This window comes from Camelina sativa, chromosome 3, assembly GCF_000633955.1.
Source record: "Camelina sativa cultivar DH55 chromosome 3, Cs, whole genome shotgun sequence".
NCBI lineage: Eukaryota > Viridiplantae > Streptophyta > Magnoliopsida > Brassicales > Brassicaceae > Camelina > Camelina sativa.
The window spans coordinates 20,024,066-20,043,658 of NC_025687.1; the positions used below are offsets into that span (position 1 = coordinate 20,024,066).

The 19,593-nt window shown below is 33.9% G+C and overlaps 1 protein-coding gene and 1 long non-coding RNA gene across 2 annotated transcripts; both read right to left on the reverse strand.

Moving 5' to 3' along the window:
• On the reverse strand, positions 16,033-17,048 carry LOC104777585. Its single transcript, XR_766309.1, has 2 exons — positions 16,577-17,048; positions 16,033-16,463 (listed from the first exon to the last, which is right to left on the reverse strand). It is a non-coding gene; the product is annotated as an uncharacterized LOC104777585 (long non-coding RNA).
• Positions 18,078-18,770, reverse strand: LOC104779133. Its single transcript, XM_010503521.1, has one exon. It carries the CDS (start codon positions 18,768-18,770, stop codon positions 18,078-18,080), a length of 693 nt encoding a protein of 230 aa, XP_010501823.1.

Below are 19,593 nucleotides of genomic sequence, written 5' to 3' on the forward strand. Positions count from 1 at the left end.
TTTTCCATTAAATCAAACATTGTTCTTTGTTTTATCTTTTCTTAATTACGTCAGTGAAACTTTATTGTTTTCTTCAGTTGATTTTTTGTCAGTCTTTATTCATATGATGTTGGCTTATCAATATACGTGTCCTGAGATGTGTTATTATTCTTGATGAAATTTTCGAATTTTTTCAAGAATTGATATCCCTTTTTCTACTGATCTTTAGCTTTCACAGAGTTATGTGATCAAATCTTTATTACTTCGAATATATATAAGGCATGCAAGGGGTAAGAATGTATGGATTCAAGATCCAGTTTGATGATTGCTTATCACGAATTTACAATAATCGAGTTCAAAATCTTCGTTACAGATAGATAGAACAAAATCAATTTTGACAAAGACATTTTTATTTGATTATATGTGAATATCGAATACAAGGAGATATCAGAATAACTTTATAGTGACACTATGATCACCTCTCATTTTTATTCATTAATTCTTCATCAAATGATCCCTATATGTCTCTCACTGATGCATATATATGCATTTGGTTAGAGAGCTTGATTAGAACTTGTTTTAATCTTGTTAGAGTAACCCACTCAAGGAGAAAAAAGAGTCTAGATTACCTTAAATATAGTTTTATATATAAAAGAGAAACCTCAGCTAAAAGATATTTAACTTTCAAATATGTTCTTAAATCTCAAGTATTATAGCCAAAAAGTAGTATTTAAATACGATTAAACGTAAACATTAGTCTTTCCTTGCGTCTTTTATCTTAAAATTAACATTTATCTTTCGAACAAAATGGAACTATATATATCTTAAATGTAAAATAGAGAACCCAAACTTAAAAAAAAAATTCTAAAAATTAATTTAATATTGTGTAAAAGAAGATAAAAATGAAAATGTTCACAAAAAAGAGTGTTTTTGAAAAGAAATATCTCAAAAATGGTATTTTTAACAAATTCTCAATAAAGATCAGACAACATATAATACGCCTCAATTGTTTTAGACGTAGGGTTTTTTTTTTCTTTTTTTTTTCCGGCATTATTCACATATGGTTGTATTTTTTGAAGGTTTTTCAACCTTTCCAAAAATATTTACAAAATGCAAATGCTCACATAGAATCAAAAAATTTACGTTTAGCATTTACACTTATTTTTAAGAATAACCTTGGCTAAGATTTTAAGAGGTGCAAGTTCGTTTGATAAAGATCTAAGCGAAACCAAAGCGCGCAAAAAAAATGAAGCGTGGTTATAATGTTTTGTTTAGTATCCTTTGTTTGGTGTGGTGAACATACATAACCAAGAAACCGAACGATTAAGTAAAGCAAGATAATTATAGATCTTAAGTTTAATAAACAATTGTGCGACAAGGATATGATTTGGTCTAAATAAATATAGCAAAAAAATGAGAAAGTGAATGGTGACGCAAGTTTCAATTATGGGTGAGAGTGGATAGATGGACGCCTACTTGCATGAGTGTAATCCTTGAGCGATCAACACATATATTTGAAAGTGAGAGTGGAGTTCCATGTGGTTGATCCCATCTTCTTCTCTTTTCTTTTGCTACACTTGAGGCTTCATACTCACCAACATTATTAGCCGAACATCTTCACTTTTTTACTTCTTTAAATATGGGGTCCGAGGAAAACCAAAATTTTCTTGTGTTGTTATCATGTTCTTAAACACAATCATGAATTAATGACATATGTATGTTACACATACGATAATGTTTTTACACATGTTTTTAATTTGTTACTTTATTGAAACTATAGTATATTAAAATTAACTGAACCATCAAAGAACAAGAACAAACTATTTCAAGACAAACAAATAAAATAAAGAAGCTAATCAGCTACAGTTAGCAAACTAAAAATAACCCCAAACTTGGTTTGGTTGGGCCTGATCTGAGTTACACAAAAGCCTGAACTCTTTTATCTAACTGCTGTTCTGTTGTTCTTTGTCTTACTTCATCCTCCTCATCTAGGGTTTCTACTGCATCGCTTCTCTCAACTGTGGATTGAAAGCTAAAGGTGAATCAATTACTTACAACAATATTTGTACAAAATAGCCGTTGATGGAACATACCTTACAAGTGAAATGACCTAACGCTCTCCGTTGCCTTTATATATTTCTTCACAAACCATTATGGCTTGAGTGTATATAATTACTATGTAACCAATATTTAGTCATAAAATATTGGTGTACTTGATTCTTCAAAAACCATTGAGACTAACAAGGCTTCCGTAGAGGAGAGTGGTGGTAGAATGGATATCTTGCATGGTTTGTCATCAACATTGGTAGTTTCCATACCCATTGCGGCACTCTTGACCTTTGATGTTGTTGTTTGAGAGGTCTACGTCAGATATCTGTTGTAGGATTCTTATACACTTTGAAAACTCTGTGATACGACATTCTGACAAGTAAAAGTACAACCGATATAAGTGTGATGGTATAGATTAGAAACTGAACCCATCGTTGAAGTTGGGACGTGTTCCCCCGATAGATCCAAACTAGATATGTGCTTGAGATGTCAGAGTATATATGATACTTAAATCTAATAATGTTGGTGGTGTTAAAATAGCTTATTTCCATTTCTAGGAGCCTATTTTAGTTGCGATAAGATACCAAAGTCGACTGTCATCCCCATGTTGACATAGGAAAGATCAAGGTCGTAAAGATTGACTAATATTGAATTGAATATTGGGATTGATCCTCAGAAATGGTTGTGAGGTATGACCACGCAATAACCTTTAATTGATTATAGAATATTAAATTAATTAGAGAAAGCCTATAATTTAATTGTTTGAATATGTTTTTAAAATTTCTATTGTTCAAATATGTTCTTAGCTTTGAATAATAAATAAATATGTAAGTATTCAGTCATGTTATGAAATTAGATGCAAGTCTTTTTTTGTGGGTATCATATACCTGATTAAGTAAGAGATATTTAGACTATGTTGGCATTAGATATAATTGAACATTTATAAAATGGTGTCTTTGATCGTCATACACACTACAAGAAAACCTGCATTTAGTGATTACCATTTGTGACTCTTCTTTTTGTCGCAAAAAATAGCGACTACATTGCTACTACTTTGAGCCTATTTTCTAACAAATATACGGGCGGAAGCAAAACAGTCGCAAATTTACGACGAAACATATATCGTCGCAAACTCATCGCAATTTGAAACGGTTTAGTGACATCCTTTTATTAAAAATAAAAATTCACATATTAGCGACCTTTTTGCAATGCAAATTCTGGTCACAAGTTTATTTATCGACAAAGTGTTACGAATTTGTAACTCCTATTATTTGCGACGAAGTTGCTACAAACTCTGCGACTAGAGTGCTACTACTTTTGCAACTGTTTTGCATCTAACACCTGAATTAGATACTGTTTTGCTACTCTTTAGCAACTCCGATCTTTTGAATTTGAAATATCAATATCAATCAGATAAACTTTGTCAAAGCTTTTCATTTCAATATTTAGCCACAAAATTTTCATAATCTCTAAATCATTCTATAAATTTATATGTTATTTCAAAAAAAGATTTGTAATTTTATGAAAATTTCAAAATAAATGTATCAAAATATATTTTAAGCTCATAAATTATTTGATATACTCTATATACAATCATGAGTGCTTATTAATTGTTAACTTATATCAATAGAATTGGTCAAAAACAATAGATTTCAAAAATTTGTATTGTGAATGAAATCTGATAGTCACAATAGAGTAATAATTTGCGACTAACTTGTTACAAATTTGCAACTCTTATTATTTACGACTAATAAGCGACAAATTTTGCAACTATTTTGTTACTTTTTTTTGCAACTGTATTGCGTTTAACACCTGAATTAGATACGGTAAGTTACACATTTTTACATTGATTTGTAATAATACACATATAGATGTTTTATTAATATTTTAATTTTCAATGTTTTAGAAAAAATCTTTGTAAAAAAGAAGTCATGTATTATATGTTACATATGTTTTAAAAGTAAGTTTCCAAATTTATGTACAAACTTAGTAACTTACTAATTAAGTGATTGTTTTACCATTCAAAATGAGAGATATAGTTCAAAATTAGATTATAAGTGCTTGTAACTACATAAAAACATTGTAAGAATCTTCTAAATCAAAAGTATTGGTTAAAAATATTACAAGTAAGTCCCGAAAGAGTAGCAATTTTGTGACGGAATTGGAACCGAATTGAGTTATGATATTTTGCTATGAATTTTGTGACTATTTTGCTACAAATTTTTTAATTATAAAACATACATCTAAAACTTCAAATCATCAATTTATTCGATATAGTGTTTAAAAAAATTATTTCTGTTTTCTTGGATGAAGGCTTCTCATTGGCTAATTCCTAATGACAAGGATTGCTCTATCATTTATCATCCTCCGTTGGTTAGAATTAGATATAACGGACCAAAACTTTTTCTTCTACTTTTCTTCTTCTCATCTCCTTTATTCAATACAACAAATTACCAAAATCACCACTCTATTATTACTTCTCTTCTTCTCCTCAGTCTTCTCTCTTCCTCTTAGCAAACCTCAATCAATTCTCCGTTTATGTTTTTAATGACTTCACTTCATCATATTTCCATATGTTCCGCCAAATATATCACCAAACGTACGGTTCCATTCTTGTTAGCTTTCTACAAGTCGATTATACTGTTGTCACACTACAAGAAAACAACGGTTTTGCGATGGACGAATATGTAGTGAATCCCTCGCAAATCGACAAAAGCGAGAGATTTGCGAGGAAAGTCTGTTCCTCGCAAATCGCTTCTCGCAAATCGGTCAACGTTGCAAATCCCTCGCAACCTTTGCGAGGACAAAAATTCCCTCGCAAACTAAGCGCAAATTGCAAGGACTTGTATATAAAGCAATTTCCTTGCAAAATGAGTATCTAGTAACTCCATCGCAAATTTGCGATGCTTTTGCAATTATTTTTTCTGTCGCAAATAATAATAATGGTATAAAAAAAATTAAAATTTTCATTTTGATTAGCTTAATTAGAATTAAACCGGTAATTAGTATTAAACCTGTAATTAAAATTAAACCTGTAATTAAAATTAAACCTGTAATTAGAATTAAACCTTATAACTTATGCAAATTAAAGCTGTGATTAGAATTACTAAGTTTTCAAATAACAAAATAAGTTTACAAGGGAGATCAAGTTCTAAGCTAAACATTACACATTACACATTAAGAGAGAAAGAGAGAAAGAGAGTTCATCAGTTTGCTTGGCCGCCGGTAGCTTCTCCGGTGGTTGTGTCTCCGACAGCTGGATCCTCTCGGCGAAACCTTGCAACAAACATTGGATCTTTCTCTGCAAGATAATCAAAGTAAGCATCATAACTATGCATCTTCTGTAACTGAGTCGCCTGAGTTGCAAGGGTAGCTTCGGCAGCAGCAAGCTTTGCAGCTAGATCATGTGGATCTTCAGTAGGAGGAGGCGGTTGACCAATGTGAGCTGAAGATGCTTCTACTTGCAAGTTCCCAACCCCATTATCCGGTTCTTTTTCTTCGGAGCAACCTGCCAACATAAGAGAGACACACCACCAGTTAGACATTGATACAAAGAGAAACTGTAACAAAGATACATAAACAGTGAACTTGCAAGAATTTTACCTCAGCATATATTTGGTTCTTTGCGGTAAGAAATAATCCGCCAGAAGCATTGCTCTCCACATTATTCCCAGAGAGTAGCAAAGATTCAGCTTCAGCTATTCTCGATAAAACTTGATGGTAGACTTTCTCAGATATTCCATCAACAAAAGACCCATCAGGTTTCCTATGAGTCTCTTCTAGGACAAGCAGGAAATCAGGTAGTGGATCATCGGTCTTCTCAGACTAACACAAGAGTAATGAAACAAGTATTTGATTAGACAGTGATCAATGCACATAAACAGTGAATAAACAAGTGTTAAATAAGTAACTTTAAGAGGTATACTTACATGCTTTCGTGCTCGAGATTTAAAAGAAGTCTGACCAGATCGGTGTTTGTGTATTTCAGTGCCATCAGAATCACTATATCGAGCATTACGGCTGTTGATACTCTTTGCTTCTGACTTTGGTTCAAGCCAAAACTTGACCAAGCCTTCCCATACTGTAGGATCAAGCCACCGCGGCATTGCTTCATCACCTTTTCGCTTGCACTTACCCTTCCACCGACACACTTGATCACTCATCCGACTCTTCAACTTGGTTTCAAACTCAGTTCTGACTCTTCCGTTGATGGACGTGTCCCAGTTATATATTTCCTTCAAAAAACAGCACATACATTAGTAATTAAAACACAAAATCTATAATTAAAACACATCAAACACAAAGCAAACTTACCGCAAAAGTTTTCAAACCACCTATTTATAACCGGACCTAGTGGTTGGGTCCAATTGGCATGAGGAAGTTTGAAATATCTTTCAAAAATCGCCCGAACAGTAGCAGCCATAGAAGAGTCCTAGTCAAATCTACAAAGAAAAGGATAAATCTAATGAGGTACTATGAAAATACAAAAAAAAAAATTAGACAGGAGAAGATACTTTGAAACAGTCTCACCAGTGGGTACCCGAAGGTCGCTTAGGATCTAGTTTCGGTAAGGTAGCACGTCCGGGACTTGTAAGTAACTCTTACAAAGAAAAAAATGATTGCTTCGGAGACATACGAGAAGTTGATTGCTGAGGAGGATCATCAGGCATCGCCGAAGAGCTTCCATGTAGATTATCCTGCATCCTCAGTGATGTACCTTGAGAAGAAGCGGGAGAAGGTAACCTTTGGGGAGGAGCAGAAGCAAAATTTGTCCTTCAAGTAGAGACTGGAGGAGTTAAACCTTGAGAAGAGATGAATCTTCTGTAAACGTTTTGGTTTACAGAACCATGTTGCTCTCTAGAAGACATCTAAAAGCAGCAAAAAAAAATCTGATTAGAATTAAGTAAAAACTCCCAAATCAAATTCAATCAAAACCCTCAAAATCATTAGAACCCTAAAATTATACAAAATTAAAAACAAAAAAATAAAACCTACAATCATAACATTAAAACCGAATTGAATCTCCAAATTCGAAACCCTTAATTGAATCCCCAAATTCAAAACCCTAAATTGAATTCCCAAATTCGAAACCCTAAAATCGAATTAAAACCCAAATCAAATCATAACCCTAAACCCCAAATTGAATCCCCAAACTCAGAACCCTAAAATCGAATTAAAACCCTAAATCGAATCAAAACCCTAAACCCCAAATCAAAACCCTAATCTAAGAAAACTTTCTAACTACAAAGAGATAGAAGAGGAGAGGAGGAGACTTACCGGACCTTGAGAGAAGAGATCGAGTTTAATCGGCAAAGAGAGAAGAGATCGAGTGGGATCTGAGAGAAGAGGAGGAGAAGGGTTCGAGAAGGGTTCACTGGAACTGAGAGAAGAGGAGGAGACTCACCGGAAAAGAGAGAAGAGATCGGAGAAGAGAGAAGAAATTGGAGAAGAGAGAAGAAATCGGAGAAGAGAAGGATTAGGGAACTAGGGTTTTTTTTGTGGCTGCGGATTAATCGAGGTTTGAGCTACGCTCAAACTAGGTTTTCTAGTTATATAAAAAAACACTGCGTCACAAATCCCTCGCAAATATTGCTAGGGATTAGCTATGGTCCCTCGCAAATACCTAGCAACCATATAAAAATATGTAATTAATATTTCCAGACTTTGCGAGAGAATTGCGAGAGACCGTAGCAAATCCCTCGCAAAATCTTTTGGGTTTAGGTTTTGAAATTGTCATTTGTACCCTATCTTTGATTATAAACATTGGATTCATCATTCTAATCATTTATAATAATGTAATTAGTCTTTAGAGTTAAGGTTCAAGGGTTTAAAGTGTTATTTGCGAGGGAATTGCTATGATTGTGACATTTGCGATGGATTTGCGACTAATTTAGGGTTTAGGTTTTGAAATTGACATTTGTTCCCTATGTTTGATTATAAATCATGGATTCACCTTTTTAATCATTAAAAGTATTGTAATTAGTCATAAGGGTTTAGGATCAAGGGTTTAAAGTTGTCATTTGCGAGGAAATTACTATGGTTTGAGTGATTTGCAATGGATGTGCGACGAATTTGCTATGCATCTAGCGAATTACTCGCAAATTTGTCACAAACCTTGAATATCTATTTTACAAAACCATCAAAATAATTTTAAAAAATAGTCAAATGAACTTGCAAGTATATTATAAGGTCCAATAAGCTCATCATACTCTTCTCTATCATCAAACTTTCCAATATTGTCCAATTTTGCATCTTCCTCCAATCATTAACTATCTTCTACACTATATCATATACATGTTCATTACATTGAGACAAATATTCCAAAATTTTCCAATTCTCCAACAATTTTGTGTTGCACTGCCCTATCTACGATTATAATTCTTAGGTTCATCTTTTTAATCATTAATAGTAATGCTATTAGTTTTTAGGGTTTAGGTTTTAGGGGTTAGGGTTTGAAGTTGTCATTTGCGAGGGAATATCTACGATTAGTGTTTTGTGATGGATGTGCGTCGCATTTGCTATATATCTAGCAAATCTGTTGCAAATTTGTCGCAAACTTTGAATATCTTATTTATAAAAACCATCAAAATAATTTTAAAAGTTAGTAAAATTAACTTTCAAGTATCATAAGATCCAATGTCTCATCATACTATTTTCTATCATCTTTTTAATTATTAATAGTAATGTATTAGTAATGTAGTTCAAAATAATTCACCTTATGAACAAACTGAAATGTATTTAAGAATAATTATATTAAGTTTTGTAATATTTTTAAAAAAATATTTTCCTAATTTAGCAATGGATTTGCTATGGGTTTCGCAATTCACTCGCATGTCCATAGCAACTTTGCTATGGATTATGTTTTCGCAAAATCGTCGCAATATTGCGATTTATTTTCGAGGGAGGTGACCTTCCCTGCGAATTTGTTGTAAATGCTTCGCAATTGAGCTGCGGATTTGCAACGACTGTCTTCCTCGCAATTCTGCGAGGGATTTCTTAGTGGTTTTTATTTTCTTGGAGATTCCTCGCAAATCCACTGCAAATTTGTGAGACCTTTAATCTGTCGCAACTCGTCCCCGCAAAAGGCGTGTTTTCTTGCAGTGTCAATACATTTTAGTGTGTTTCACTTTCCCCCTTTTTTTTTTGGCAAACTCTCTTTCCCCTTTTCATAATCGATTCTTTCTATTGATTTTGTTTTTTTAATATTCAGATCTCAGCAACAGACGCTTGTTGGGGACATAGATCTGGCTTAGCTGTTAGAATAAAATTCAAAGCACATCGATCTCGAGCTATATCTCCTTCTTCTCCCTAATCTTGCCGTTGTTTCCCGTCACTGGCCGCCGTTACTTCTCGTCACGCCGTCGTTCTTCGTCATTCATCACACGAAACCAAAAACAAGAAAAACCTAGTTTTTTTTAATTGGGTATATAAATATGTATATGAGCTTTAGAGAATGTTAACGTTTGAGGCTCTTTTGTCTTAAGCCCATTGTCTTTTTTTGTGTAATGTCTTTCAAATTAATTGAAATAAATAATTTTTTTCTATTAGGGAATTAATTTTAAATCCATTAACCAAACCAAAATTTTATTCAAATAAACCAAATAAATCAAACCTAAAAACCAAAATATCTGAATGCCCATAACTAGTTAAATAAAGTCACAGTTTGGTCACAAATTAGCAACTGTTTTACAATCACAAATTAGCAACTGTCTTACGACTACTATAATTTGTGACAAAAGAATAAGCGACTATCAAACCAGTCTTAGATTAGTCTACTTGTGACATTTCTGAGACGATTTTGATGGTTACAAAATACAATTTTTTGGTAGTATATATGGTCACAAAACCGTCGCACGTTTAGGACCACGTTATGATGTCTCAGTATCGTCGTGACATTTTGCGACTTTGTTGCGACCATGACATTTTGCGACCATTTTTTAGCGACCAACTTGGATAGTCTCTCAATAGTCGCAAATAGCTGTTTTGCGACTTTTTTGGGGGTTGCAAATGGCTTGTTTTCTTGTAGTGACAGTTGAAACGACCTGACCCATTTTTTTTAAATAATAAATAATAATAAAATAATCATAATAATAAATAAACTACAACTTGTGGTCCCATATCCACTAGCCACCTAACCACAATCACAAACAACAGCGGAACAACAAATACCAATATCCAATAATTCAACCAACAGGAAACATAGAACCAGCAACCTAGCAATGTTTCTAATGACTCAACTTTAGCAAACTAGCAATGCCAAACAACAACCAATCGAGTCCCTAGAACATCCTCCTCTTCATTGCCTTGATTCCACGATCACACTTTGCCTTTACCTGCACCACAAACACAAATTGAGATGCATGAGTATTTGATAAATACTCAGCGAGACAATCCTCCCATCTACTGGGCTATACACACAAGCAACAATGATTCCAATGTTCCAAACAACCAACAAACAAAACACACAAACCAGGAAAACAAACATCATCTCGCTGGAAGGGAGGTGTCGACCGACACCAGCCAAGTGTCGACCGACACCAGCCAAATGTCGACCGACACTGGCATTGGTGTCAAACGACACTACTCCACAGTGTCGATCGATGCCATTTTGCTGGATTCGACCAAAACCAAGTGGTGTCGATCGACACTCCACCTGCAACTACGATCCGCTCGAAGCTGAGAGTCGAATCCCGCTTCCCAACCTCTTCCAAATCATCCAATACTCAAAACCCATGCCGGAATCATCCTTAGGAACCTGTAGCAACCAATCCCCAGCAAGAAAAGACACAAAACAACAACAAACAAGCAAGAACAAGGAAATCAAGGGCTTAGATTAGCCATTGTCATGCACTCACCTCTTTGTAGGAAGTTTCTGAACCACAACAACAAATCCCACCCTCCTAACAAGCCTCTATCTCCTTCCTAACCTTAGATCTCTCAAGAAACAACAAGGAATCTCACCAATCTCTCTCAAAAGCTCAAGAACGAAGCTCTTCTCCCTTTTCTCTCAAAAACAACAAAGCGGCGACAAAATAAACTTCTAAAACCCTTCTTGCGTCGAAACCCACTTAAGTATCCCGGTCCAATGATCTTCCTTAAACCAAATCGACCAAAATCGACAATTAAATCAATTTGGTCGAACCAGAAATAAGTGGTGTCGACCGACACCACCATGGGCGTCGATCGACACCCACCCCCAAAATGCAGAGTTTTAGTTTGCGGACGTTACAACAGTGATGATAGGCACTTACACCAAATTCCTAACTAGTCAAAGCAATTCAGTATATATATGTCAGCCCTAACATGAATAAGCAAAAAAGCCCCTTCACGAGATTACAACTTTGAACTTTTCGTGTATAAACATGTCTATTTGTTTATCAATAAAGTTAAGTCACTTAATCTAATTCACGCCGTCGTTCTTCGTCACTTCGGAAGCGACCAATCTTGATTAATTGACTGTACCCATCGGCCATCAGTTAATATGTTAGTTACATGCTGTTGAATTTGGTAATTTAAAACTCATAAAGATAAAGGTAACATAGTCATGACACATATTTGTTGGATCACATAATCTTATTTTCTTTGTGTTAATTATTTCCATAATCTTTTTCTAGAATTGTTATTGTCAACACTAGGACTCAGACCCCTCCGCGATGTCGCGGGGGAAGTATTTTAGAAAAAATAATAATTTAAAATCATATAGTATAAAATCATTTGAAAGTAATAGAATAATTTGAACACATAAACATTAAACATAAACAGTTACTAAAAACATAACCATCAAACTGAAAACTTATATATCAAAAAAATATATTATGTATAATAGACGCAACTTTGCAAAAAACATTATTTAAAGTATTATAAATATATAAAATATTTTATGAAGATTTATAGTAAAGAGCTACAATTAAAAAAATCATTATGACAAAGTGATCCTAACTGGGAATATTGAACTAATGGTTGTAATGAGTAAATGTAAATTTTTATTAAATAATTATAATTAAATAACTCGAGGTCTTGCTCGTTCTTCGATATCTTTATCTTCTGAAACTTCTTTTGTAAACATGTATCCTCCGGTTTGGGCAACCAACCTTGAAGTTATTTTCTTTATTAATGTTTGGTTGAAAAAAAAAATATATTTAATAATGAGTGAAACTGTATCAAAGAAAAATTAAAATTAAAATACATAACTTTTAAAAACAAAATAAATTAAAATTTAGAAAATTAAATAGAATAGAATAATGCTAAATATTAGATATCAATATTCAATTATTTAGATTCAACATAAAATGAAAAATTGTTTCAACAAACTTGTTAGTTACTGATGAAGAGACAAATATAAAGAGAGTTCAAAAGATATGATTATTTATATAGACATACGTCACTGACGTCACACACCTATTAGAACAAAAATTGTGATAAAATAATATAGATAAAATTTAGTTAAAACACACAATTCTACAATGAATAGATACAACCGTTTTAATTTTTCTTATTTTTTAAAAGAAATAAAAATAAAAAATTTAGGAAAAGGTACTACGAAAAATCACAACCGTCTGCACTTGATTATACCTAATAACCTATATAAACTGCTTTTACACAAAATGCATAGTTATTACCATATTGAAAAGTCAAATTCAAAAATTCATTATATAATTCATCTAACTGTTGGAAAAAAAATCTAGGTATTTTCATTAAATTTTTATATTCAAAATTAACTAAAAGTTGTAAATTAGATTCATCATTCCAAAAATATTTTGTTAAATCAAGAATTGGAGGAATTTTTTTATTTTTAAAAGAATGAATGCTAGATAATAATTTAGAAAGCTGTAAAAACCGTTGAGATTGAAAATTTATATTATTTTGTGTCATGACAAAAAAATGAAAACAGTTTAAACAGACAACAATATATAAATTTCAAAAGATACAAATATTCGAATAAACACAACTCTACAATGAACAGTTGCAACTTTACAAAAAAATCGTTATAATGAACATTCACAACTTTTTGTAAAACACACAATTTAAATTTTCTACAGATTTTTAGAAAATTAACCAAAATTTACGATTGAAAAAACACAACATTTGTTGGCATTTATTCGGATTGCTATTATATATAGATTTATGAAAGTCATAAAAAATGTAACTCATATTGTATACTAGTTCGTCCTTCTTCCATAAAATAGCTTTAAAATATAGAGATAAAATATAATGTTATTCCAGCACCTCTGCCTCTCCCTTAATGAACCCTAGCCGCATATCAATTTTTGTTTATCTGATAGAAAGTTTATGCCCTCTTCTTTGTAGCGATTATTGTCTATCTATCTGCGTTGGTAAAAGTAAAGTTTCAGATTCTCTTTGTATCTATCTATGTCTATCTATTTGCCTTGTCTTTATTGTCTTTTTTGTGATTGTTATTCTTCTAGTTTAGAATTATGGATCTAAAGAACACTAATTTCTAGTTTTCGTCATCTTATCTTTCTTCTTCGAGTCTGTTTTTTTTTCCTTATTCTCACTGATGTTTCCCTTTCTTTTATGTCTGTCTTGTTAGGACTCCCCGAAGCGATGGTGAACCGTGATGTAATTCATATGCAGCAGCACATCAAGTACATGAAGGTTAGAGCTTTGATCCTCAGACACATTCGTCGTGTTCTCGACGATGAGGATCGTTTAATGGAGGTATACTATTTCCCATTTTATTTTTCTAAAAGAGATAAAATGTGACTCTGTTTTAGTTTGAGATTGTGGCTCTGGTTCAATTGTTTAGTGGATGTTTTATGAATTTCCTCTAGGATCCGACAGACCCTTTGGTTGATGATGGAGTTCAAGGCATCCGTACCAGGCGTATCTCACCTGAACTCTATCTTAGGTGTCTTCAGACATTTTACAACGATTTCAAAGGTGTTTAAAAGATAGCTAGGAACCTCACCCATTACAAACCGATTGTGACCACTTGCGAGTTGTACATGTCCCAAGTAGAGGTGTCAAAATTGTTCAAGATTAATTAGTCACCTCAATTCAACTCAACATTAGAACCCTAATGAGTTTAAAATTTTGACCCTAATGAGTTGATGGGTAAAATAAGTTATGATTAAATGAGTTCATGAATCAAATGAGTTTGGTTATAATGGGTTTATGAGGCAACCACTAACCTATAAATTTTTTCATTATCAACCTAATATTATCAACATCATCATCATAATACCAACATCATCATATTATCATCATCATCATCATTCTACCATCATCATATGAACATCATCATACTATCATCATCATCATAATACCAACATCATCATACTATCATCATCATCCTACCATCATCATATCAACATCATCATATTATCGTCATCATCATCCTACCATCATCATATCAACATCATCATACTATCATCATTATCATACTACCATCATGTAACTATATCAGCATCAATATTGTCATACTATCATCATCATCACCATACTTTCATAATCATATTAACATTACCATCATCATATCCACACATATATATATATATATATATATATATTATAGTCAACAACATTTCGTCATCGTAACCTTCTTCTTCGAGTCTGTTTTTTTTTTCCTTATTCTCACCGTTGTTTCCCTTTCTTTTATGTCTGTCTTGTTAGGAATCTCGGAAGTGATGGTGAACCGTGATGTAATTCATATGTAGCAGCACATCAAGTACACGAAGGTTAGAGCTTTGATCCTCATACACATTCGCCGTGTTCTCGACGATGAGGATCGTTTAATGGAGGTATACTGTTTTCCATTTTATTTTTCTAAAAGAGATAAAATGTGACTCTATTTGAGTTTGAGATTGTGGCTCTGGTTCAATTGTTTATTGGATGTTTTATGAATTTCCTCTAGGATCCGACAGACCATTTGGTTGATGATGGAGTCAAGGCATCTGTACCAGGCGTATCTCACCTGAACTCTATCTTAGGTGTCATCAGATATTTTACGACGATTTCAAAGGTGTTTAAAAGATAGCTAGGAACCTCTCCCACTACGAACCGATTGTGACCACTTGCGAGCTGTACATGTCCCAAGTAGGGGTGTCAAAATGGGTCAAGATTAATTAGTCACCTCAATTCAACTCAACACGTGAACTCTAATGTATTTAAAATTTTGACCCTAATGAGTTGATGTGTTAAATAAGTTGATGATTAAATGACTTCATGAGTCAAATGAGTTTGCTTATAATGGATTTATGAGTCAACCATAACCCATCAATTTCTTCATTATCAACCTAATATTATCAACATCATCATCATAATTCCAACATCATCATACTATCATCATCATCATTCTATTATCATCATATGAACATCATCATACTGTCATCATCATCCTACCATCATCATATCAACATCATCATACTATAATCATCATCATACTACCATCATGTAACTATCAACATCATCAACATTGTCATACTATCATCATCATCATCATACTTTCATAATCATATCAACATCACCATCATCATATCAATATATATATGTATATATGTATCATTGTCAACAACATGATGTCATCATCATCATGTTATAATTTTATATTAAATATTAATTAATTTATATTGTATTTAGTTATAATTAGTTTATATTAATTATTAATTAATTTATATTATAGTGGGTCAACCCAATTATTCATCTAACTCATTTAACTAAATGGATTCATGGGTTGATAAATGAGTTGAGTCAACTTATAAACTCATTTAACTTTTAACTAATTGGATAATGAGTTGAATTGGATAGGTTTAACCATTTTGACACACCTAAATATAAGGCAATGCATAAAATGATGATAACATTTTAAATCAAAACATAATTGTTCATAATTTATTCTGAAATTCTTAATATGAGTCAAGTATCATCTCCTTAGCAAAAGTTGAGAAAAACTTTCTCATATATGATTGAATGGACAATTGTCATGTAAACATTTATGAATGTCACGATTTTTAAAGACACTTGTAGATAGAAACTTACCCCTGGTTATGTTAATTTGGATTTTTTCTTTCATTTTTTTTCCATGAAAAACACATACAGTATTACACATGTTGACAAAAAAAACAAAAGTTACAGAGGACAGATCGACCAGAATCTCGGAGCTGGCCCATCGGGCCTAGCCGTGGATGCATGGTAAAACGCGAATGAGTACCGTTCATAATCCTCGAGCGAGCTAATTGCATTGCTTCTTTATGGCAAAACAAAACCTACGATCGCCTCAAACTTCATCTCCCTAAACATTGCCAATTACGTAATAATCCCCTCCCTGAGAATTTCCCCAAGTATCCTACCAAGTTTCAGTTTATTCAATACCTTGAGTCCTACGCAACCATTTTCGATATCAACCCCAAGCTCAACGGAACAGTCCACTCACCGAAATACGAAGAGATGTATTACCAAGGGAAGTGCTTTGTTTTCTTAACAAGAAGAAAAAAAATCGTATCAGATGCTCTGTTTTTTAAAACAGAGTAACAAAAACAGAGGATGCTTCGTTATTTGGCTATAAAGACTCCAAATTTTTGGTACTTACAGAGCTTTCTCTCCCGAAGCCACCACAAGCCACCTGCATTCTCATCGTATGTCGGTGGCTGGAGCGTCTCGTGGAACTTAAGGTTGGTATCGTAGTTGGTTGTGTAAGACTAAAGGTATTGAATAACCTGTTACTTGATAGGGTACTCGGGGAAGTTTCCCGGGAAAAGGGGAGATTGGGAAATTGGAAAAAATGTTTAGAGAGATGGAGGTTTAGGCGATCGTAGGCTATGTTTTGCTATAGAAAAGAAATGTAGTAAGCTCGCTAGAGGATTATGAACGACACCTCTTCACGTTTCAAGCTTGCAGCTACGGTTAGGCCCGATGAATCAGACCCGACGATTACCGGATTTAATGTCGGAAGACAATGTTGGTGTCGAAGATGGAGTTTTGAACCATAACCGAGATAGTGAGTAAAGAAAGCTTAAGATTGTGTGGGAAAATGGAAGCTTTGTATGAGAAGGATGGAGATGATTTAGGGTTGGTGTGTTCTTTCTTGAACACGGAGAAGAAGTATATATAGATCAATTTGTAAAATTATAAAGAATTAATTTCGTTTGAATGATTGATTATTGTTATTATATAAAGCATGCAGCCAATGTTGAAAACAAAAAGTTGTTAAATTATTTATGTAATCATTATTCAAGAAGAAAATTTGCACCTAACCACCAAGTGTATGTAGAAAAATTACTTGTATCTATGACTATATACCTGTATCTTAAAAAGAACAGAAAAAAAAAAAAAAACTACCCAACCTAACACCATACCACTGATATAATAATCAATTCAAATGTACAAAGTGGATCCAACGAAATGGTTTCTTTCGGGGCGAAGTCGTGGACGTAGAGAGTGAAGAAGTCGTAAAAGCAAAAGGGAGGACATGAACCGTGACTACCAAAAGGTGAATAAAAGCCCCAAAGCCAACTGACTCAATCAATTACTTTATTGACAAACAAATCTATTGATTTAGGATATATTACCATTTAATTAATTAACGATTTTAGAGAATATTCTAGTCCTGATCACATACATATGTAATCTCTTTTAAGTTGGAACGTAAAGATCTAAAACATCTAACTTGGAGAAATGAAATTAAACTGAAATCGACCAAGTCTTTTTTTGTGATATTTGCTAATATGTTACTCGGACAAGACAATGCATCATATTGTTAAATATTCTACTGACGTACACCATCTAAAACTCATCACCTCCAAAGAAAAGTTTGAAACTCTACTAGTTTAGACCATCTCCATTCAAGTAACTAATTAAAGTAATCATTTAGAAACTTAAACAAAATCAACTCTCCACTAGAGAAACTCACATAGGTTGCTCAAGCATTTAAATAATAATATTTTATTTAAAATAGAAAATAATAAAATTTTACAAAATTTGAAATAGTAAACATATATTACAAAATCCGGAAAATTAAACATATTTTACAAAATTCAGAAAATATTTATTGTTGGATTGCACCAAATTTTTGCCAGATATGCACAATCAAGTCAGTTTTTCAAAAGATCATGCATTTGTGTATCATGAACACCATTTCGAATGCCCATCATGTTATTTAGATTTGTTGACAAATCTATAGAGAACGATAGGTCGACATGAGAAGTTCCGCTTCCTTCAATGTGATAGAACTCTGATGGTTCGTAGAAATTAAACTCATATTGTTCGTCTTCCACTATCATGTTATGCAATATGATACATTCTCTCATTATTTTGGCTATTTTTCCTTTATCCCAAAAAAGTGCGGGATTCTTCACGATAGCAAACCTAGCTTGCAAGACTCCAAATGCATGCTCTACATCTTTCCGGCATGCTTCTTGACACTGAGCAAAAAGTTTTTCTTTTTGGCCATGTGGAAGTGTAATCGATTGGATGAAAGTCGCCCAATTGGGATAGATACCGTCAGTGAGGTAGTACGCCATTTTGTATTGCCGTCCATTGAAAAAGTATGTAACTCTTGGAGCTCTGCCTTCTAGGATATCATCAAACACCGGTGAGCGGTCCAAAACATTAATATCATTTAACGTACCTGGTGGACCGAAAAATGCGTGCCAAATCCATAAATCTTGCAATGCCACAACCTCTAGTACGATTGTCGGTTTTCCAGATCCACGTGAATATTGTCCTTTCCATGCAGTGGGACAATTCTTCCACTCACAGTGCATACAATCTATACTCCATACCATTCCGGGGAAAACGCGATGTTCTCCAATATTAAGTAATCGTTGGAGGTCTTCCGTTGTTGGCCTTGTGAGATATTCTATAATACCTCTCACCAAGACTAAGTCCCGGACGAAGCAATGTTCACCACAACTGGCCAACTAAAACCCATTATTCCCGTCAAGGAAGGACATTTTTGGCTCGGACATTCAAAGGGCCAATGCAAGAGGGATTTGAGGCACACCTAAGGACCAAGAAGGAAATGTTATACCAAGATTGATTCTCCGTCAAATGGGAAGAATGGTATGGAAAGCCAGGCTATCGGCAATGTCCCTAAGTTGGTCGAGGAACCAATAGGTAAGATCTTAGGACTAGACTTATCTAGGAAACCTTATCTGGTCTAGGGAATTAGGAAGGGTCAAGGAAAATGGACAGAGGCAGGATGGTACGGGTTAAGGCAATGGTTGGCCATGGTAGGACCAGCGGACATAGGTTGCGTTAGGCGATTCAGACAATGGCGGGGGGTACATGCTAGCGCGGGTCACTATTAGTGATCTAGACGATGGTAGTACTAGTTAACACGGATTGTCAATAGTAGCCCGGACAATGGTGACACTGGTCGATGCGGGTTGCCATGGGTAATTTGCACGAATAAAGGAGTGGTCCGGTACGTATCATTTCCTTAAGCTAGTACGTGGGTAGGTAACCTTATGTACCACCCGTCAGTTTGGTACCCGGGGGCCGGACACGGACGTACCGGTACGCTAACAAACTGACGGTCGTGATACAAGGGCGTTAACTAAGGAAATGGACGGCCAGGATCTTCCCAAAGGTGGTGCTTATCCGTTT

What these genes read in the sequence shown, in the direction of transcription:
- LOC104779133 (XM_010503521.1), bottom strand. Translation starts at nt 18,770, where the DNA reads ATGGTATGGAGTATAGATTGTATGCACTGTGAGTGGAAGAATTGTCCC.